Source organism: Neophocaena asiaeorientalis, unplaced genomic scaffold (genome assembly GCF_003031525.2).
Source record: "Neophocaena asiaeorientalis asiaeorientalis breed wild unplaced genomic scaffold, Neophocaena_asiaeorientalis_V1.1 scaffold220, whole genome shotgun sequence".
In the NCBI taxonomy this organism is placed as follows: Eukaryota; Metazoa; Chordata; class Mammalia; order Artiodactyla; family Phocoenidae; genus Neophocaena; species Neophocaena asiaeorientalis.
Genome location: NW_020174042.1, coordinates 7,554,898 through 7,578,245, shown reverse-complemented (window position 1 = coordinate 7,578,245; position 23,348 = coordinate 7,554,898). Strand labels below are relative to the sequence as shown.

Here is a 23,348-nt window from a genome sequence, read left to right as displayed (position 1 = left end):
ATTCAAGTTGATGTGCTCCCTGGGCCCCAGCCAGGCCCCCCGCTCATAGCAAACTGGGTGAGGAGTGCAGGTGTCTCAAGTCTCTTCTGGCTGAAGGACAAGGCCAGGAATCCCTGAGGAGTTTATTACCGAAGAGACAGTCTACACCCTGAAAGGGACTCGGGGGAGGAGAATACGGAGCCAGGTGGACACACTGAAACCCCGCCTGTCGCTTAGTACATGACCTTGGGGATAGCACTGTGCAGGCCTGACCCACAGGGGGAACTTGGGGAGGGCAGGTGTCCCCGGGGCTCCTGGCCCCTCGGCAAACACCCCCCCCGGACTGAGGCATCCCTCGGGAGGTGCCCGGGTCGTGCTGATAAAGCCGCCTAAGTTCCATGACGGGCCCTGGGGAACCTGCCCATCACCCACGTGAAACTTTTTTCAAAACAAATGAATCATGTAAGAATGCAGAGTGCTAGCTTTACACACCTGTCTTCTGACTGACTGGTGGCCACTCTGGAACCCGGCAGCGCCTGCCAGGCCCTGGCCTCAGGCTCCTCCACAGCATGCTCTCCGCAGCCCTAGCGGGAGGTACGGTGGGCCAGCTCGGAGAACCCGCCCCAGGAGTCCCGGAGCCTGGACGGAGCAGGGGCGGGGTGAAGCTGGAGGGAGGCCGCTCGCCCCTCCCTCACCACAGGCACAGCCCCGCCTGCAAGAGCACCAGCCTGCAGGCGGGAAGGCAAGCTACCCACAGCCGACGAGGCGGCGCTCGGGTCCCGATGGCCCCTCCAGGACCGGCCGCCTGCGGGCCGGACCCGAGCTCGGAGCCAGCGCGGGACCCCCGGCCACGGGGCCAGGGGACCAGCCGTCTTAGCGCGAAGCCACTCATGCGGCCGCTCACCTCTGCCTCAGCAGTTTCTAAAGATGACAAAGCGTGGCTTTAACTTTTCGGAAAAACAAGACCAAAGCAAACCACCAGGCTGGTTGGTCACCCGCAGCCCCTGCGGTACACAGAGCGGCAGGCTGCGCCCGGGCTTCCTGCTCCGCCGCACAAAGGACCAGACTCAGGCCGACCAGAGGAAGAAAGAGTCATTTATTCGAAGGCTTCACAGAGAACAGCGCCCTGACATTTCTTCATATTTAAAAACCGAATTTTTATTCTTCCACCAACATGGTGAACAAAGCACATACAACCATAGGCAGAGCACACGTAACAGCAAAGAACCAACCCGTAGGAACCCCTCCGGAATGACGGTCACTGTTAAGTAACACTGAAGGTCAGGAGCTCCTAACGAAGGGCTGTGTGGAGCCGCACGTCCCCCCACCGGCGGGTCCGCGGCCCCGCGAGCGCAGCCCCTGCAGGCGGCTCAGTTCACTCCCGCTCCACTCAGCCTCACGCCATCACGTGACTGCACCAACCACTGTGGCTTCTGGAGCGTTTTAAAGCCATCCTTCCCTTTGGTCAGTCTGAGAAGCTTATTATTATTTTTTTTTTAACTTCAAACATTTGTGGGAAAAGAGGCGACATCACCACAGACCCCATGGTGCCCGATGGTGCCTCCATCAGGAGCAGGGGGCCCACTGTCCTCCCAGGAATAGCAACACCACCTTGAAAACTACAGAGAAAACCAGTAAGGTGAGAAAAGAATGACACCAGAAGGAGGAGACTACCCTCTTCTTCCACGTTTTTTTTTTTTCCCTTTTCAAAAACAGTATTAAATTAGGAAGCAAACAGGAAGAAAAAAAAAACGAATCCATTACATTTTATTATTAATACATCTTCGAGTGTTATCCTGTACTTCTACCAAAAGGTACTAAAATTTTGGAAAATCTAAATACAGGACCTATCAATCAAAGTAATCCCGCAGAGGTGGTCCCAGTACGCAGAAACCCTGACCTTCTGGAAGCACAGAAACAAACATCCACATGCTGAGGGACGGATGGAGGAGGTTCAGCAGGTCTTCCGACGGGCCCCAGGTATCTTCCATCTTTGTGTGAAAACTGCACTGAACTCACAGGGGAGACTCAATTCAGATTCAGGACCTTGAGGTGGCACAAGCAGGGTGGGCACAAAGGCACCACACAGCCCTGTGGAGACCGTTTACAAGGGTGTGCCTTTGACACGGGCTCCACTGGGAGGGCCACGGCCTCTGGGAAGGCCGCCCCACGGTGTGCACACTGCTGTCGGCTGATGGCTTTAGCAGCCCCATAATCCTTCCTTTGATGTCCAGGGTCAATGTGATCCTGGTCCCACCAGGGCTACGAGTAGATGCATGAAAAAGAATCTCGCTGTGATCTTTCCTGCAAAGGAAACAGCAATAAAATTTACTGCCCAGTCACAACGGAGGAATTCTTGTAAACGAGTACCTTTGTGTGTGCCTTTGCTCTCGGCTCTGGAGAGAGGGCCGTGAGCGGAGGACAGGAGGAGGCCAGGGCACATCTCACAGCCCCGAAAGGGGCTTTACAGCTGCACCATGTGCCATTCGCTTTGCTCACACAGGGCTGTGAAAGCCGGCGGCTATAACTTGGGCTCCGTTCACAGGACAGATACTAGAAAGGCAGCCTGTTTCAGCCCCGCACTCACTCCGACTGCTTTCGGGCCGTCCTACACAGTGACAGAGGTATGCACTGCCTGCGTGGCAGGCGTGGCGCCAATGGGTGGAAGTTCGTTCCCGTCATGTCAGCAGAGCTCTAGCAACACCCACACACAGGGCACATACGCAGGGGCCTCCGCCGCCGGTCAGCTCTGCTGCGGACGCTCGGGCCTGTCTTCGTGCGGCTGCAGCGCCAGCTCCCGAGCCTCCGGGCACTCACAGACAGGAAGGCTTTGCTCTAGGGCTCGACTCCTGTTCCTGCTGAACTGAGCCAGTGTGTAAAATGAGAACTGATATCAGCTCAGTAGGCACCGGAGGGCGGGTCCAACTGACAGTCCGGAGAAGCAGTGCCTCAGCTGGGAGCTTACTCGGCCTCGTCCCGCGGGCGGCTGCAGAAGACACAGAAACCTGGACTGCAAATACAAGAGAGAGTTCACCGTGCTCGGAAATCACAACAGGGAGTCTCCTGTGAAAGTACCCAGCTCTACTCACACGCCATCGACTGCTGACATGGTCTTACTCGACTTTCGTGATTCACTGGGTTTTAGATTTTTAAAAGAATAATTTTGCAGCTTTCAATACATTTGAACTTTCAGACACCGACGTCTAATTAGCGGATTTATATATTTCCGTAGACTTTTGGTATGTTCCTTGCATTCGTAACAAGACAAAGTGCATCATCGTTGGGGCCAGGCAGGCTCTCATCCTCCAGAATCGTGCTCGGTCCCCGAGCTGACCGCTCAGCAGCGGCCTCTGCCCCGGCAGCTCCAACTTAACTGTCCCCATCTCACCTTCTCTTCAGGTGCAGAACTTAGCCACTGTGAACAAAGCGGAAACCAGTCACTGTTCACCAATCAGCTAAGCTCTGCACCTCGTCAGAGAGGTCGTCGGCTGGGCATAATGAAAGGGCTGGAGAGCATCTTCCAAGGCTGTTGGCTTCTTCTGTTTCCAGAGAGGAGCTATGAGATGTATCTGTTCCCCGAACTGCAGAGAGAGAGTAACTATGGCTTCTGCAGGAGCAGTCAGGGTCGTGGTTGCGTGGTAATCCCTGGCAATGTGATTTTAATCTTAAGTCACAAATCAGCATGCCAGGAACCCAAGCAGCCAGAGCACTTGGGGGCAGCGCCGCAGGGCTGCCCACATCGCACGCACCAGCTTCCTCGGGCACAAGGTGACAGCACCACCTCCAGGCCTGCTACACTACCAAATGGGTTTTATTTCTGTTCACTATTCATTTACTGGGTGTCCTAGGGGTATAATTTTTAAAAATCGAAGGACTCACAGATGACCATACAAATGCCAGTGCAGCTTTGGAAGATGAAATGAAAAATGCACTGACCAGCTGTTCTGGGGTAGCAGGGGGAAAGGGTGTGCACATGACCCTGTGTTCATCCAGAAGGGCAGGGACAGAGGGGCGGTGAGAAAAGAGCAGGCTTGTGACCGGGACTACTCCTTTGCCTGCTTGGGGCAAAAAACATCACAATGAAGAAATGCCAAAGCTGTGTAGCCCGCGGTGGTTTCTCCACAGTTTGGAACCCAGGGAACATCAAAGGCATAGTCTGCACCACTGCAGTTTCACACACTTCAAGAAACACAAACTCTCCGTGAAATTAAAAATCTGAAGAGAAATACGATTTATACTGATTACTATATGAGGTTGGCAACACCTAACTGTGTAACCGTTCTGTGTTTTAAACTGGCCCGTCGTTGAACAGGCTCTGAAGCTGCCACAGGGGAGCTCTGGGGAAGCCTGCACGTAGCTGCTCTGCTACGAGATACACAATCGCGGCAATTATTCCCAATACTTCCTTTCCTGGCCAGCATGGCTCCTTGACTCTTCTGGAAGAACAGAACCGGACTTTAGAAGACCTTTCTCTCTTTAGTATTAGAGTTCTTTCAGATAAATAGGACAGTTAAACATATTAGACAGAAAGGGTTTTTATAAGAGCAAAACATTAGAAGCAAACTAAATATCCCACAATAGGTTAAGAATATCAACATAAAATATTAAATATCCATTAAAATTATAGAGAAGCTATATTACATGAAAAATGCTTGAAATTTGATGCTGTTTTTAAAAAACACAAAATTAGACATACCCTATAATATCATGTAAAACCTTAAAGCAAACCAGAGAGTCAGAGAAATGACGGTAGACCAAAAAAAAAAACAAAACAAAACACTTATAATCCCACAGTTCTACTTACAAAACTTTATGTACCATTGCTAAATCACGTTTAGAATGCAGAAATCCAGTTAAATACTGCTAAAACGTGAACGTAACAGGTCAGTGCCAAGCACATTTAAGAGAGGAAGCAGTTTAAATATTTAGGACTCCCACTCGAGGTAACCTGCCCGCCTGCCAGCAGACACACAATGTGGAGAAATTCAGGACACCGGGGAGGAAGGACCTGCCAGCCTCGCCCACCAGGCGGGGACAGCCCGAGGGACCGCAAGCTCTCACACGGCTGCTCACAGCTCAAGGTGTGGGGAGCCCACCACACACCCCCGCGTCAGCCTTCCCCTTGAAGACGCGGCTCACGGTTACACGAGGCTCTCCAGCGCACCTTCTAACCAGCTCAGGATGTTCTCCTGCGAATTCCCTCCCCACAAATAACAAAACCGGAAGTGGCCAAAAACGGCGCCAAGGAAGAATGTTCCGCCGGGGTGGGCGGCACGGGCTTTCCAGTGGCCGCTCGGCCAGACGAGGTGCCCCCGCACCCTAAGGGAAGCTGCCCTCAGCTCACCACCTGGCTTACTGGCTTACTTAGCTCCTAAGAGGAATCTCAGCGCCGAGCAATGAGAAAGGAAAGAGAGAGAATCACCTCTTTAATATAACATCTCGGCCACCACCTCGGCTGAGGATCTGTCCATCTGCTCCTTGCTCAGCTCGAAGCACCTGCGGGCGAGATGCTGCTGCCGGGCATCCTCACTCACCATCAGCTCCCCGTAGAGGTAGATGCCCATGGCCTGTGGAAGGCACAGAGGCCAGAGAGCTGAAGAAAAGGCAATCATGTGTCCCCATGCGCTTGAATGCACAGTCTGTGCTTGTTCCGCACGGACTTGCTGGTCTGGAAGTTACAAAGACCCTAGAAAAGACAGACGACTGAACAGCCGTACTTCAGGAACCTGCAGTTTTCGACCCCCTTCTCTTTCTTGTTCTTCTCGCTGCAACCCCCAAGGAATTCTTGGCTATCAGTTCCGTCAACAGACCCTGGTGGTTGAACTGACGACACTGCGAGCATTTCTCTAGTGATAGCTGACGAGGACAGGGAGGTTCCCATGGTGACTGACCCCCGTGGAAACCCCCGCAGCTGAAAGAAGCACCCGAGGCGCCGTGTGTATGTCACACAGACACAGGCCATCTTCCTAGGAAAGTGTGTGCCTAGCACAGCTGGGGAACGAAGACCACCCCGTCACATGGCGCCATGGGTGGGGAGAGCCATCGGGCCGCCCTGGAAGATGCCTGTTGCTCCGGCCCAGCCTGCCAGCTCCCTTCAGCGGGCCCCGCTACCGCGGCAAACACTGGCTCTTCTGTTTCGAGAACAATGACTCACATCTGCATTTTTCCTACAGTTTTAAAAACAGCCAGTTATGTTCTGGAAAACCAAAAGATCCACTTGGTTCCGCCTTCTCCCTTGTTCTAAGCTTAGTTATGCTACAGATTACGTTCTCCTGGAGCAAATTAAAAGAAGGATCTCAAATACAGCGCAAAAATGAAAACTCGGTGGTTAGGGGTTCAAAAATTCTTTCCTGAAAAAGCTGATGGTAATCCTTATCTGGCAAAGATCATGGTTCCAAACATACTGCAGTTAATTTTGCTTTTCAGAACAGGCCTTAAGTTGCTCTTACATTTTGTCCTTATACTCCCCTCTCTGTTTCCAAACACCTCTTGCTCCACTGTGCAAATGTGACATTTCTTCTGGTACAAAGTCGTGTATTTTTCTTTGCGGGAATTAACGAGCCCTCACTTGCTGGCTGCTCCCTGTACTCAGGCCCTCTCAAAAGTCCCTTTGTTGCCCCTACCCCAACTCTCCACCCCAACCAAAACATGGCTCCATCCTGGCAGCCCACAGCGCCCGGCAGAAAGCTCACTCAGAGGCATGCACTGGTCACGCCAACAGGAACGAGCTGCAGCCAACTTCCCGCAGCCGACAGAAGCCACGGCACGTGCGCCACCATGGACAGCCACGCTGGGGGACACAGTGTGGCGGGGTGCTGACCCCCACAGGCTGCGGCCCAGCAGAGGCGGCAAGGAAAACATCTTCCAACGGGTTCGTGCACGCACGTGCTTCCTGTGGGCTCCTTGCAAGGTGATCGCTTTCCCTGGTGAACAGTGAGGAAAGTTCTCACGGGAAGGAATCTCAGCACAGGGTTCCCCTTGGTGTGGCACGTGCAGATACAGACCAGACTGTCCCAGCCAGCTGGGGCTCTCCCCGTCTAATCTTCATACATACTTTAAGTGAGGGCCGCTGAAGGCACAGGTACACACCATGGCATCACTAAGCCACAACCCTGACCTAATGAATCTGAGGTTCAAAGATGAAGAAAGCTCACAAGGTCTGCCCATGCTTCATTGGGTAACGGCGGTGGGCCACAGTTACGTCAAACCAAGGGAGCTTCTAAGGGACATGATTCAATAGGATACAAAGACAGAGGAAAAAAATCAGCTCAAAAGTTTGGTAGGTAAGCACCTAACAACTCTTTAAAATCCTTGAAAAATGTTTAAATATTTGTTATTTAAATAGAGATGTCGACAGCTTGGGTGCCCGTGTTACGTCTACTGCGTAGTCAGGGGGCAGCATTTGTAGAATCCCCAGCTGCTGAAAACGGAAACTTACCTGATCCTCCTGAAGGAACCTCTCCACGTTCCTGTACGCTTCTGTGTATTTGTGTTTAACGACAAGTTCACACCATCGATGGCGAACCTGAAGAAAGGAGAAGATCCGGTAAGCAAAACACTGGTAGGTTTCCTTGGCCTAACAAGTTTAATGATGGAGAGCTTTTCCTGTTAGAAAAAGTTACTCTCTGAAGTGTATGAACGTTGTTGACGCTTTTAAATTTCATTTTAACTTCATTTCTTTTACGAAGGAAGGAACCATGAGGTCCCTTCGTGAGGAGGGCTGCCAGTCAACTTTAGGGGAAGACGCTGCGTGTTTCACTTAGGTATTTTGATGTTTTAAAAGACAATTTTGCAAGATAATAGGTAAATGCAAAACGTAACCGGGAAATTAAACACACATCCCCAGGCAGCCAGGCTGGTGCTCTGCCCTGCAGGACGCTGTCAACGAAGGTTTCCTTTATAAACCACAACTACTTAATTTCCTGCAATAGCCGATTTGGTTCAGTGCTGGTGATTGCAACAATAAACACAGCAAAAGGAGGGAGACACTGCTCTCCACATTCCTGAGAGGCAAAGCGCACCCTCTGAGGAGCTCAGGGTGCCTGCCGGAGGGGAAGGAAGGGGAGCAGCCCACCCTGATGCGGGCAGATCCTGCCACATGCCCACGAGTGTGTGCTGCAGGTCTGCACGACCTACTGAAAACAGACAAGCTAAATGTGGGTGCCCTTTAGTAAAGATACGTGACACAAGGTTTACAAGCAGGAATTTGCCAGGAAACCCTCCCCCAAACCCTACAGACAATAGGGGAGCTGGATCCCAGCACTGGCTGCGTCTGCGGTTAAGAGGCAGTCTTGCACCACCCCCCATCTCTAGGCACTTCAGACACATTCTTTACGTGGAGATGCTACCTACATTTGGTTTAAGAATTCAGTCCTGGGCCGTTTTCTACGGCATTAAAGCCCTCGCAATTAAATCCGGTGAGCAGTCCACCATTTTATATTCCATTATTGGTTCAACACTAGCCATACATGGAAGTGATTATGTGCATTTAAAAAATGAAAAAGCCTCCTTCCGTCACACTTTGTTTTTACTGCCTTTGAAAGAGGGAGACCCTTTATAGTAATCCATTTGTGGCAATAGTAGAATGTAAGCCATTTCAACATTCTGGCTGGGGCCCCTGTAAATTATATCATTACCCACTGATGGCCGGATCTCTTCTTTAATCCACCATAAATGGATTTACACACAAACAATTAGGAATGAAGTAAAGAAAAAATCTTTTGGGAAGAATCCTTCCCCTAAGCTACAGTGCACTCTGAGACATGAGGGGGTTCTGGTGGTGGGCCCTTTGCTTACAGGCAGCCAGGCCCTTTGAACTTCCAAGAAAAGGATGCCGACAAACTTTTTACAGTCATGAAGGAATTTCAGAGGCACATGGAAATGAGCTAATAGCCTTGGATCATCACAGCAAAAGGGAAGCAGGTTGGGCTGGACAGGTCTTGGAAATCTTTCTACCTTCAACAAAATGTTCTCTTTCCTACATAGCCAACAGAAATTAATACCATAAAAGGGAAAGGGTAGCCCTTAAAATATCTGGAGCAGAAGAACAACTGAACAGAGCTCAGATACTGCACCAACCAGAGAAGTTGTGACCAGAACAACCAAATCCCCGCTCTCGTGCTTTGGTTTGAGTACCAAAGGCTGAGCACTGGACAGAACCCAGATGGGGCCCTTGGATGCCTCCATGTCTCGTTTCTGTCGCAACTCACAGAAACCACCAGTCGCACCCACGCACCAGTGGATGTGCTGTGTCTTTTTGTTTGCGAGCTCTGTGAAAGGAGAAGGCCCCGGCAAGTCAGTGTGGCCCGGTGGGATGTCCGCCATGCGGCATGAGAGTCAGGGGACTGGGGCCATCTGCTCTCACTTCTCACCACTGCACAGGGAGACAGCTGTACCAGCTTTTAGGAGAGACAAGTATAAGAGAACTCTTGTCAGCCTGACGGTGACCTAACGACTTAGATTTTGCAACCTGATCACACCAAGCCTTTGACAAGGACAGTTGTTTATCACTCCAAAACTTGGGGACACTATATTTTTTTAGACCTGATTTTGAGAATGGAGGTATTATTGGCCTCCCATTGTTTTTTCTCCCTGTGCTCTCCTTCATCTTATTTACACATACAGAAATAACAAAGCATAAATTAGGGTCTGTTTCCTAGTAGGATAAGGTCCACAGAGGGGCAAAAGGCAGGGTCGGTCCCACTACAACGACTGGAAGAAGATCCAGGAGCTGAGCTGAGTGAAAGAGGCTCTTTCACAACCAATATGAAGTCAGCATTTCCACTTCTCCTACTGTTAAAAATAGTTAGTTGTCACAATTAATAAGAGATCTAGTCTTCTGACCCCTGAAGGCTAACATGGCATCCAGGAAATACAGACCAACCCCTCTCTCCACCCCACAAAGAGCAGAAAAAACAACAAGCCTTTTCATTAAAGAAGAATTAAACATATTTCAAATTTTCAATGACAGGATGTTTAAAAGACATCACAGAGATGCTGTGTGAGGCTGAAGGCCCAACAGGTATCTCTTGCTTGTGCCCAGGGTTTTGACTTCTCTTCGCATTTCTTTGAGAAACAAAGAAAATGTTTATCTTTTATCCTCTAAACTGTCCAGTACCCACAATTCGCAAGGCCACCTGTCACACCTGGAACGGGGCTCTTCCCGAAAAGCTGGCAGCAAAGTGACATTTGTCACAATTTCTCCCGGCAATATTTCCACGGTGGGCGCTGATGGAATACCTCCTTTCTCCAGATCACTGAGAAACTTAAAAAAAAAAAATTCCTGACAGAGGTCACCACGCTTGCATCTGGCTCCTTCCTCTGTTGATAATGGAGGAAAGTGAAGTTCCCGGTGCTGGGGAGCATCCGAGAATTCAGAAGCAGGGGCAGGTCTCTAAGAAGAAGGCTGTCTGTTCTGCAGATCTGCTCTTCTTTATTTTCTAATTAATTAATTAGTTAATGGTGGTAGTGGTCACCTTGTCTTTTAACGTCCTCAGTGAGGTGAAAAGTAAACAAACACCACCACATAAATACATCTGTGGGAACACCTGGGCCTGGCAGGCCTTCCACAAGCGTCTATGGCCTCTTGACTCCGTTCATTTAGCGTCAGCGTTTCACGGGTGTATACATTACGCTAAAACCAATCAATACTTACACTTTGAATATTCACATTATTCTGCAATGTCTCAAGAGAGAGAAAAATAATTTAATGACTTTTTCAACGGTGACTCAGATTCTTAAAGTCATTCCAAACTCATGCTAGGAATCACCTGAAAGCCTCGAGCCAGCAAACCTCAGCCCTGAATTCCAGCAACGCGGTCACGCCACAGACAGGTAAGGGGCAAGGGCGAGGGAAGGGGGAGCGGGCAGAAAAAGAATGAGAAATCTCGAGAAAATCAGAAAAGGGACGTTTCAGGAGTGGGAAGAGGCAGAGCTGCCCGTGGCGGCGAACAGCAGGGTCGGAGGACCTGGAGCACAGCACCCTCGTTCCAGCCGCCCCAGAGCGTGTGGTGTCGCAGGGCACCGGAAGCCTTGCCTCTGGAGCACGTGCCCATCTTTTCCTCACTGAGTCTTCAGTGCAGACAGCAGATGGTCTGGCCCACCTCCTGCCAGGACAGGAGCACATCCACCACCCACACCACGCTGAAGGTTCCATAACACAAGCAAAGCATTTAGCAGTCCCTGGCACAGGAATGAGGGGGGATGATGATGATGAAGAAAGGGAACGTGGGTCCCTGACTCTTGCCACGATGAAGATGTGCACACACAGGTGTGCACCCATTATACTCTCGTCCAACAAAAATTAGTTGGACTAATTTGAACACTTTTCAAAGTGCTCTGCTTAAGGGACATTGAACAGATAAATGATGTGGGTGGTTCCCTCAAGTGCACGGGTAGGTTTTAAATTGGCAGTGCTAATTTACACCCTTGGAAATGAATTTTCCAAAGCCTCCATGAACAGAGGGTGAGGAGCACGCAGATATCAATGCTCTCCCAGGAGTGCCCACTAATGCAATGGTTCTTTGGGGCTGGGTGCACATGGGAGGGTCTCAGAATTGGGGGCAGGAAGAAGGAAGGGTAAGGCTGCAGAAGCCCATTCATGTCAGACCCACGTTTGGTGATAGGACATTCAAACCCTCCTATAATTCATGTAACTGTAACTGCTCCAAGATGGGGGACCCCCGACCCACAGCAGGGACTCCACCGGGAGGATGGAGTGTATCGGTGGTAACAGGCCCGAGCCACCTGGGAGACCTGAGCAGACATGTGTCCTGGGTATACAAAACATATTTTGCACGTGATATGTATACATGTGTATGTGCACGCACACACACACACAAACATCGAAACAAGTTTCCTTTTTAATACTTTCCCTCACTATATGCAACTGCTGATAGTTACCGTTCTTCTTTCCTTATGCTGGCTGGCAACCTACTAAACTGATTTCATGACCCACTGGGTCCTGATCCAGAGCGGTCTCCCCAGGGCGGGGGCTAGAAGAGCCTCTGCCCCTGGGCTGCTGTGGGAACTGCCCCAGGTCACTGCGGCAAGCGTTAGGATTGTGACTCCCACACAGTAAGTGCTTGTCTTCTTAGCAGGTGTAGCATGTTTCTGGCTTTCATTTCCACTTCAAAAGTTCTATTTCTTGAATTTATAAAAACTTGATAGTATCAACTCCAAGGAAATGTTTGTTAACTGGTGAAAACCAAAGGAGCAAGGTGCCTGTCAGGTGGGTGTTGAGGAGGGAAGGCACTGGCAGGGAGTGGGAAGTGGGAGGGAGTGGATGGGACAACACAGCCGAGGAAGAAGAGCCGGCCCGCCCTGCGCCTAGCCTCAGGACTCTGAGACACCAGCGCCAGCGGGAACCGCAGAGGAAGCAGGGCCTCCTTCAGGGAGGGGCCTCCTCGAGGCCTGGGCGAGCTGGTACTTACCATCCACCCTCGGGGAAGTATACCCAGGGGCCAGGCGCCTGGGAATTTTCCAAACCCGTCTGTAAAGACAGCCTTGCCCCAGCATCAGCTTCAGGCACATGGCACTTCTACCATTTCAAGAACATAACTATCACTACCCAAGAGGCTCAGGCAAACTGAACGACTTCTGGCCGGCCTCTCTGACTTCCAGCAGTGCTGGAAAAGCGGGACCTGCCTTGTAGGGTCAAACCACAGCTCAGATTCAGGGACAAGTCCCACGATCCACTGGGCACCTCTGTGATATAACCACACGTACCTCTCATTTATTAATTGTTCCCTCCTGGAAAAGGAAAGAAAAACTGCTAAAAGACCAGCCCCCCAATCTCTTCAATCTGAGAATTTTAATGCATCCAGAACCAACTCCTATTAAACTCTAGAACAGGGGTTGCCAATTTTTTCTGTCAAGGGCTATACACAGTGAGCATTTATGGCTTCTCACCCCATTTGCCCTTGTATCACAAGAGCAGCCCTAGATAGCGTGGCTATCTTCAGATAAAACTTTATTTACCAAAAAAAGGGCAGTGGGCTGGACCAGCCAGCTCTAGTTTGCTGACCCTTAATCTGCAAAGGAAGCCCACGCCTTAGGCTGCCCGAGTGATGTGCTAACCCCCCAAATCCACCAGCACGATGCCAGAGAACACAGAGCTGGGAGGCCCTCCCCAGCTGGCTCCGGCGAGCTTCTGCCCATTCTGCCAGGAAATCTAGGGTGTTCTTGAATGTGGGGACTTTGCTTTCCTCCGTGGACTGCACTCCTCTGTGCCGAAAAACCTGCTCTGGCATTCGTTCGGAAACAGAGCACCTCTTGGCCTACAGCCCAGCATGAATGCAAGGCGCCACTTGTGGGTAGGGGATCCAACACTGAGGAAATGCGAACTTTAGGAAGAATAATCCCCTCCACGAGGTCACTCCCAATCTCCCTCGCTGACCAGACGCTTCCTCTGCAAATCACTATACACCCCAGACCCTGTGTTCATAAACACTTTACAATTCTCAATGCTCTTCTTATACCTTTTATCTCGTTTCTTTTTTTTTTTTTTGTCTTCAATTTTAGTGTGTTCTCCATGAAGCTACTTCAAAGAAATAATTCTTACATGAGAATGCTCCCCCACAAGCTGTTTATTATCTTATGGACTAATTTTCCAAAGGAGTTTTCAGACTTTCCTTAAACATAATTCTTCTTTTAATAAAAATGTAATCTGTAATTCCAGTACATATAAAGACATATTAGGGAGAAAAACATACGTGGGTTATTCAAGCAGTTTAAATCAGTCTGGTAGAACACATCTTAAACACTAAACTCCCTTGGTTGGGGGGTGTGGGGGGCTGGGTTCCTTCGAGGTAGAGTCTGCAAAGCAGGGTCTCACAGAAGCCTAACTGCCTGAAGAGTAAGTGGAGTCACAGAGGCTGAGCAGACGCGCTGCAGGGTTAGACAGAACCAGCTCAGCGTTAACAGCTTGGCCAACACCCCAAGCTTGGTTCTGCTAGCCACTGTGCCGTCAACAAAGCACACTACACAGTCAAGGTCGGACTCAGAAAATCAGCTGGGTCGCTTCTGTCACTGCAAGCGTGGAGCCGGGGTTTGTTTTGGTGCATACTCACTGCCACGCCTGAAAAAGCACCTGTGGCTCCTCCACACAGCTGCTTCCCTTGCTTTATTTTTGAATAGTAAAAGTTATAAACGGATAGCTTTACATATAAACAACATGGATATATTATTTTGTGTTTTTCCTTATTCTCCATTTGCTGCCGCTGGATTTACTAGCTTAGTGTGGCCCATATACTTTAACGTGGTAACAACTGCAGGGCACCCCCTTATTAATATACTACAGTTCCATTAGTCTTTCAATCCTCTGACGATGCCAGAAAGTCCATTTCAATCAACTGTGTCCCAGAAAGTCCCAAAGTGTGTTTATAGCCTTTAGCTTTTTACCAAGAAGGCTATGAGGGGTCAAGTCAACAGAGGTCAAGGACATCTGCTGTGACACTAGATGGCACTGCTGTGGCCCCACCTCATCCAGCACACCCTAGGTTAGTGGAATGACCTGATATTGATATGCCCACATCCCTTAACTCACCTCTGGGGCCCAGAATTCCTCAGCTCCACCCGCTTCCCCATGGGTCACTCTCTCAGAGCTGTGTCTTACATCCTCTCCAGCCCAATGTTCTTTGAAACTGCTGTCTCCTTATTCAGTAGTTTATGTCTTTACTAACAATAAAGTGCAAACTCAGTGAGAGCATGGGCCTGGGAGCCTTCATGGGCCTGGGAGCCTATCTCCAGGCCCTGTCTCAATGCCTGGCACATAAGTAGCTGCTTAATAAATGTTTCTGAATAAATGTACCATTTAAAAAAACTCAGAATGCTTCTCAGCTACTTTGAAATTATAATGCACAGTTGGAAGCTGTAAAATGCTTTGAAGAATGCCACCCATCCCATTTATGACAGGAAGCACTCCTCTTTTTAAGTCCTTTTGATTTCAGAATTTACTGTTGAAGGGGAAAAAAAGTCTGTCCAGGGAACACGATCTGGGAAGCCCATTAAACCTCATTTTGAGTTCCATTTTATAATCTGTAAACAGGAAGACCAAGGCTCATGGCTTTTGCGAGTTAATAAGTCTAACGCTGCAATAAACAAACCTCCTTTTTAAATGTGCGTCCTTAAATTAGACTTAACGTTGCTTTAAAGTGGGTTTACTGCTGGTGAGGGAAGCCTGCCTGGCAGCCTGGGCGTGGGGAGGCCTTCCTAGAGCAGCTCCAGAACAGACAGCCTTTCCAGCAGGTATTTCGTTTAGGGGCATCTGTAACGGTCCAGGATGTCTCACCTACTCATCCTCTTAAGAAAAGATGAGAGCACTGTTGAGTGTACAGCTGTCACATAAAGATTTCCAACACTTCTCTTCTCCTTCTCTCTCTCGCCTTACAGCTCCTTACTCTCAAAGGGCTGAGATCTTAACACTGTTTTAACTAAAGGGAATGAAAAGTTGCTCTGTGTACTGCCACAAAGCCAGGCTAGTAAACCCCCTTCACCCTGAAGTTAAGACAACAAATGAGGCAGCGGAGGCTCTCAGCTCTTTTGCAAGGGCTCTTGCTAACCTTGCTTGAGTCAGACCCTACAACTCTCCGCTCTATGTTAACTGGTTATAGCCGGTAATAACGGGTTTTACCAGTTATAACTAGAGCTGTGGCAACGTGCAAAACAGGGATCGTCCAAACCTGCTATCGGGATCATCACAGCACGGGTGCACATGGAGAGTGACGGTGAGGGTCAAAGGTGATGACAAACATCAAGTTTTATATGTTCTCTCAGGCAAATTCCAACCTTTCTCCCTTCTCCTATGTATATACTATTTCAATTAATGACATTAAAGCTATTCAAGGCAGCTGGCTCCAAAAAGTAGAACTCAGTAGCCCATGTTGAGTCCACCCTGAAATACAGCACAGTGAGCCTTCCCTCCCTATCAAAACGGCACACTAAATGGTAAAGCATTCCAATATGGAATTCCACCTCCTTTCCTCATTTCATTAACACACGACACGTGGCCTTTGCTAAAAAAAGGACTTTTACTGTTGGCAGAAAACTGACCATGGGTTACTTCCTCTGAGAAGCTCTGAAGGGACACCCGTGCTTTCTCTCCATTGCCTCAGGGGCAGACATGACTGACTCCGGAGGGCCTCACCAAGTCTGCCAAAAAGGTTCGCTCCCTCCTGAAGGGGTTTCCCTATAGCTTTAGTTATCCAATCACCTTATCCTGTCATATACTAGTCACTCTATTCCAGAATACCTGGAGATAGAGGAAATGTCATTCTCCAAAAAAATAAGTACTGGGTATTAAGGATGAAGTGGTGAATAAAACAGACAAGATCCTGCCCTCTTTGAGCTTACAGTTCAGTAGAAAGTCTAAGAAAAATCCAGTAAACAGGCAGAAGCAGACTCATGTTAATGACAAACGCCCTGACAGGAGATAACAGGGTGCAATGAGGGCAATGGGAGTGACCCAGGGATGTAGTCAGGAGACTCCCTGAGAAAGGGCCACTCAAACTAAGAGACAAAGGAAGAAAAGACACCAACTGCTGAACGGGACAGCCTAAGCTCAGTCGATTTCCAGCCTTACCACATGTTCCATGAAAAAATTCAACCCTCCCTTCCCTGTTTCTTCTTAGTGGTTATTTCTTCCAATACCTTCCTTACAGAAGCTAGAGAAATGAACTTTAAAAATTAAACCCAAAGACTTAAATGTAAGAGCTAAAACTATAAAACTCTTAGAAGAAAACACAGACATAAATCTTCTAGACATTGGATTAGGCACTGGTTTCCTAGATTTGACACCAAAAGCACAAGCAAAATAAGAAAATGCAGGTGAATCGGATGGCTTCAAAATTAAAACGTCTGTGCTTCAAAGGACACTTTCAAGAACGTGAAAAGACAACCTAAGAAAATGAGAGAATATTTCTGCAAGTCAGATACCTGATAAGGATCTTGTATCTAAAATATACAAACTACTATAATTCAATAATAAAAAGAAAAACCTGTTTAAAAATGAGCAAAATATCTGACTAGGTATTTTTCCAAAGATGTATAAGTGGCCAATAAACAGATGAAAAGATGCTGACCATAATTAGTTAATAGGGAAATGAAAATCAAAACCACAACGAGAGGGGCCCCGTGGAGCGTCGATGCCTGGAAGAGGATGCTCTAGAGGCAGGGGTCCCTGTGGGAAGTTGCCACTCCCCTAGGGCGCTGCTCCACGCCTCAGCCACCTCCTATCCCTGGCTTTCTTTCACCGCCACCCACTGTACTTTGTGTCTTGTCACTCCCGAGTCATCTTACCTCCAGTTTTCCAGAAAGTAATTCGGATTTTCCTGTTTACTCCTGTGCATTTCCAGTACTGCCGACAGAAGTAAATGCATGGATGAACAGGCTGAACAAAAATTCTGGAGGTTGGGAAGTTATGATCAACGCTAAGACCCAGCTCCACCCAATGGTCAGCAAGCTCCAGCGCTGGATGCCCCATGCCAAAGAACTAGCAAGACAGCAACACAACCCCATCCATTAGCAGAAAGGCTGCCCCAAATCATACTAAGTTCACAGACACCCCAAAACACACCACCGGATGCAGCCCTGCCCACCAGAAAGACAAGATCCAGCCCCACCCTCCAGAACACAGGCACCAGTCCACTCCACCAGGAAGCCTATACAAGCCACTGAAACAACCTTAACCACTGAGAGCAGACACCAAAAGCAATGGGAACTACGAACCTGCACCCTGCGAAAAGGAGACCCCAAACACGGTAAGTTAAGCAAAATGAGAAGACAGAGAAATGTGCAGCAGATGAAGGAGCAAGGTAGTAAAAACCCACCAGACCAAACAAATGAAGAGGAAATAGGCAGTCTACCTGAAAAAGAACTCAGAGTAATGATAGTAAAGATGATGCAAAACCTTGGAAGTAGAATGGAGAAAATACAAGAAACGTTTAACAAGGACCTAGAAAAACTAAAGAGCAATCAATGATGAACACCACAATAAATGAAATTTAAAATTCTCTAGAAGGAATCAATAGCAGAATAACTGAGGCAGAAGAACGGATAAGTGACCTGGAAGATAAAATAGTGGAAATAACTACCACAGAGCAGAATAAAGAAAAAAGAATGAAAAGAATTGAGGAGAGTCTCAGAGACCTCCGGGACAACATTAAACGCACCAACTTTCGAATTACAGGTGGGCCCATTAGAAGAGAAAAAGAAAGAGTCTGAGAAAATATTTGAAGATATTATAGTTGAAAACTTCCCTAACATGGGAAAGGAAACAGTCAATCAAGTCCAGGTAGTTCAGAGAGCCCCATGCAGGATAAATCCAAGGAGAAACATGCCAAGACTCATGTTAATCAAACTATCAAAACTTAAATACAAAGAAAACATATTAAAAGCAGCAAGGGAAGAAAGCAACAAATAACACACAAAGGAATCCCCATAAGGTTAACAGCTGATCTTTCAGCAGAAACTCTGCAAGCCAGAAGGCAGTGGCAGGACATATTTAAAGTGATGAACAGGAAAAACCTACAACCAAGATTACTCTACCCAGCAAGGATCTCATTCAGATTCGATGGAGAAATTAAAACCTTTACAGACAAGCAAAAGTTAAGAGAATTCAGCACCACCAAACCAGCTTTACAACAAATGCTAAAGGAACTTCTCTAGGCAGGAAACACAAGAGATGGAAAAGACCTGCAAAAACAAACCCAAAACAATTAAGAAAATGGTAATACAAACATACATATCAATAATTACCTTAAATGTAAATGGATTACCATTTGGTCTTGTGTTCAACCAAAAGACACAGACTGGCTGAATGGATACAAAAACAAGACCCATATATATGCTGTCTACAAGAGACCCACTTCAGACCTAGGGACACATACAGACTGAAAGTGAGGGGATGGAAAAAGATATTCCATGCAAATGGAAATCAAAAGAAAGCTGGAGGAGCAATTCTCATATCAGACAAAATACACTTTAAAATAAGTACTGTTACAAGAGACAAAGAAGGACACTACATAACGATCAAAGGATCAAACCAAGAAGAGGATATAACACTTGTAAATATTTATGCACCCAACAAATAAGAATCACAATACATAAGGCAGATGCTAACAGGCATAAAAGGGGAAACTGACAGTAACACAGTCATAGTAGGGGACTTTAACACCCCACTTTCACCAATGCACAGATCATCCAAAATGAAAATACATAAGGAAACACAAGCTTTAAATGACACATTAGACAAGATGGACTTAACTGATATTTATAGGACATTCCATCCAAAAACAACAGAATACACTTTCTTCTCAAGTGCTCATGAGGATTCTCCAGGATAGATGTATCCTATTCTAGAGGATAGATCATATCTTGGGTGACAAATCAAGCCTTGGTAAATTTAAGAAAACTGAAATCGTAACAAGTATCTTTTCTGACCACAACGCTATGAAACTAGATATCAATTACAGGGAAAAAACTGTAAAAAACACAAAAGCATGGAGGCTAAACAATGTGCTACTAAATAACCAAGAGATCACTGAAGAAATCAAAGAGGATATCAAAAAATACCTAGGAACAAATGACAATGAAAACATGACGACCTAAACCTTATGGGATGCAGCAAAAGCAGTTCTAAGAGGGAAGTTTATAGCAATACAATTCTACCTCAAGAAACAAGAAAAATCTCAAATAGACAACCTAACCTTACACCTAGAGCAATTAGAGAAAGAAGAACAACTCCCCCCCCAAAGTTAGCAGAAGGAAAGAAATCATAAAGATCAGATCAGAAATAAATGAAAAAGAAATGAAGGAAACAATAGCAAAGATCAATGAAACTAAAAGCTGGTTCTTTGAGAAGATAAACAAAACAGAAAAACCATTAGCCAGACACATCAAGAAAAAAAGGGAGAAGACTCAAAATCAACAGAATTAGAAATGAAAAAGAAGTAACAACTGACACTGTAGAAATACAAAGGATCATGAGAGATTACTATAAGCAACTCTACGCCAATAAAACGGACAACCTGGAAAAAATGGACACATTCTTAGAAAAGCACAAGCTTCCTAGACTGAACCAGGAAGAAACAGAAAATGTAAACAGACCAATCACAAGCACTGAAATTGAAACTGTGATTAAAAATCTTCCAACAAACAAAAGCCCAGGACCAGATGGCTTCACAGGCACATTCTATCAAACATTTAGAGAAGAGCTAACACCTATCCTTCTCAAACTCTTCCAAAATATAGCAGAGGGAGGAACACTCCCAAACTCATTCTACAAGGCCACCATCAACCTGATACCAAAACCAGACGAAGATGTCACAAAAAAAAGTAAGCTATAGGCCAATATCACTGATGAACATAGATGCAAAAATCCTCAACAAAATACTAGGAAACAGAATCCAACAGCACATTAAAAGGCTCATACACCATGATCAAGTGGGGTTTATCCCAGGAATGCAAGGAATCTTCAATATATGCAAATCAATCAATGTGATAAATGATATTAACAGACTGAAGGAGAAAAACCATATGATCATCTCAACAGATGCAGAAAAGGTTTTCGACAAATATCCACACCCATTTATGATAAAAAACCTTCCAGAAAGTAGGCAGAGAGGGAACCTACCGCAACATAATAAAGGCCATATGTGACAAACCCACAGCCCACATTGTCCTCAATGGTGAAAAACTGAAACCATTTCCTCTAAGATCAGGAACAAGACAAGGGTGCCCACTCTCACCACTATTATTCAACATAGTTTTGGAAGTTTTAGCCACAGAACTCACAGAAGAAAAAGAAATAAAAGGAATCCAAATCGGAAAGGGAGAAGTAAAACTGCCACTGTTTGCAGATGACATGATACTATACATAGAGAATCCTAAAGATGCTACCAGAAAACTAGTAGAGCTAATCAATGAATTTGGTAAAGTAGCAGGATACAAAATTAATGCACAGTAATCTCTGGTATTCCTATACACTAATAAAGAAAAATCTGAAAGAGAAATTAAGGAAACACTCGCATTTACCATGGCAACAAAAAGAACAGAATACCTAGGAATAAACCTACCTAAGGAGACAAAAGATCTGTATGCAGAAAACTATAAAACACTGATGAAAGAAACTAACGATGATACAAACAGATGGAGAGATATACCACATTCTTAGATTGGAAGAATCAACACTGTGAAGATGACTATACTACCCAAAGCAATCTATGGATTCAACGCAATCCCTATGAAACTACCAATGGTATTTTTCAGACCAAAAAATTTCACAATTTGTATGGAAACACAAAAGACCCCGAATAGCCTAAGCAATCCTGAAAAAAGAAAAACGGAGCTGGAGGAATCAGGCTCCCAGACTTCAGACTACATCACAAAGCTACAGTAATCAAGACAGTATGGTACTGGCACAAAAACAGGAATATAGATCAATGGAACAGGATGGAAAGCCCAAAGATACACCCATGCATATATGGTCACCTTATCTTTGATAAAGGAGGCAAGAATATACAATGGAGAAAAGACAGCCTTGACATAAAAAAAAAAAAAAAAAAAAAAAAGATGTTTAAAACCAAAAAAACCACAATGAGATAGGTCTTCACACCCAGTAGGATGGCTAAAATGAAAGCCAGACAATAACAAATATTGACAAGGATGAAGAAACACTGGAACCCTCATACACTGCTGGTAAAGATGTAAAATGGTACTCTGGAAAACAGTCTGGCAGTTCCTTAAAAAGTTAAATAAACTAACCATATAAGCCAGCAATTCTACTCCTTAGGTGTAAGTCCGAAAAGAAGCGATAGTTTACATCCACACAAAACACTGCACCCAAATGTTCACAGCAGCATTACACATACAGCCACAAAATCCAAATGTCTATCAACTGATGAACAGTTAAACAAATGGGGTTTACTCATACCATCGCAAGTATTTGGAAATAAAAAGCAAAGAAGTATTGATACGTGCAAAACATGGATGATTCCTGAAGACAGTATGCTAAGTGAAAAGAAGCCATTCAGAAAAGGTGTATGTGATCCCATTTACATGAAAGTCCGGAGTAAGCAAATCTGTAGACACAGAAAGATTAGTCTGGTTGCCAAGGACTGGAGTGGAGGGGAGATGGGAACGACAACTAAAGGGTACAGGGTTTCTTTGCGATCGGATGATGAACACATTCTATAATTGACTGTGGTGATGGTTACACAGCTCTGTGAATACATACTAAAAACTACTGCTGTGCACTTCGAAACGGGTAAATTATATGGTATATGAATTATTTCTCAAAAAATGTTGGTATTAAAAACAAGCCTAGAGTCAAGCTGGGGAAGGCTGTTTCAGGAAATGGTACTACTTACGCAGTCAGTTCCTGAGTAGACCACCTGCTGTCCTGACAGTGGAGCCAGGGGGACAAGCCTGCTCTGGGCTGCTGCTGGCTGGCTGGCTGCTCTCCCCAGTGCCTGCAGATTTCCACACTCGGTGTGGTCATCTGCTCCTACCCACAGATCAGTTGGTCTATGGAACACAATTCCATGTGGTTCAAAGCTGCAGCAACATGTAGACTAAGTAGCTTTAAAAATCACTTTTAGGGCTTCCCTGGTGGCGCAGCGGTTGAGAGTCCTTTTTCAGTGCCACCCCATAAAGTCTGCTGATCTTTAAATTTCGTGCCCTGACAAACACAAAATACCATCATTTGCACATAAACAGGGGTCCTTTCATTTTTTAAAACAATTTGAATTCAATACAATTGTTTTCTCTTTGCTATCAGGTACCAGCACAAACATTCGCCCCTAAGAGGCATAAGCAGCCAGGGAATCCTGTAGGATCTATGGAGCATCAGACTATAGGAAGAGCTCATTTTATGTACAGCCTAAAGGTTCCACAGCTTGAAGGCCAGAGAGAGCGAACACTCAAATCCTGGTGTACCATGGAACTAGAGAGCAAAGGAGGGTGCACCGGAAAGGCACCAGAGGGAAGAAGAGCAATCTGGAAAGGTATTTTGGCAAAAGTGAGCCCTCTATTTTAGGGCACTGAAGGCAAACTTTACATGGGAATGAGACTCTATAATTGTGAAAGAAAATGGCAGTGGCTCACAGACAACTGTGTGCTTTTCTTGGGTGTGGATTTCAGTACAGAAATCTAATACAAAAATATATAAACTACTGACGGAGGTATAAAGAACCTAGAAACACCAATAAAACCCCACATGTTGATTTTATTCACAACAGCATTGAAGACAAAAGGAATAGGAGATGTAGCTGGGTTTGGGACACTATCGAAAGAAGAGTGTCAGGGCAATGTTATTTATTAACCCAGAAAATGTGTACGTCTCCACATCTTTCTGAGAAAATCTGTACAGACTT

General features: G+C 46.5%; 1 protein-coding gene across 1 annotated transcript in view; it reads right to left on the bottom strand.

Moving 5' to 3' along the window:
• Positions 1-1,056: 1,056 nt before the first annotated feature.
• AOPEP (aminopeptidase O (putative)) overlaps positions 1,057-23,348 on the bottom strand; it is a 357,455-nt gene continuing 335,163 nt past the window's right edge. Inside the window, exons 15-17 of the mRNA XM_024753805.1 lie at positions 7,418-7,504; positions 5,402-5,546; positions 1,057-2,989 (exon numbers count right to left, since the gene is read on the bottom strand). Of these exons, the coding sequence (XP_024609573.1) occupies positions 5,406-5,546; positions 7,418-7,504 (228 nt within the window). The 3' untranslated portion in view covers positions 1,057-2,989; positions 5,402-5,405. The remainder of the gene's footprint in view (positions 2,990-5,401; positions 5,547-7,417; positions 7,505-23,348) is intronic.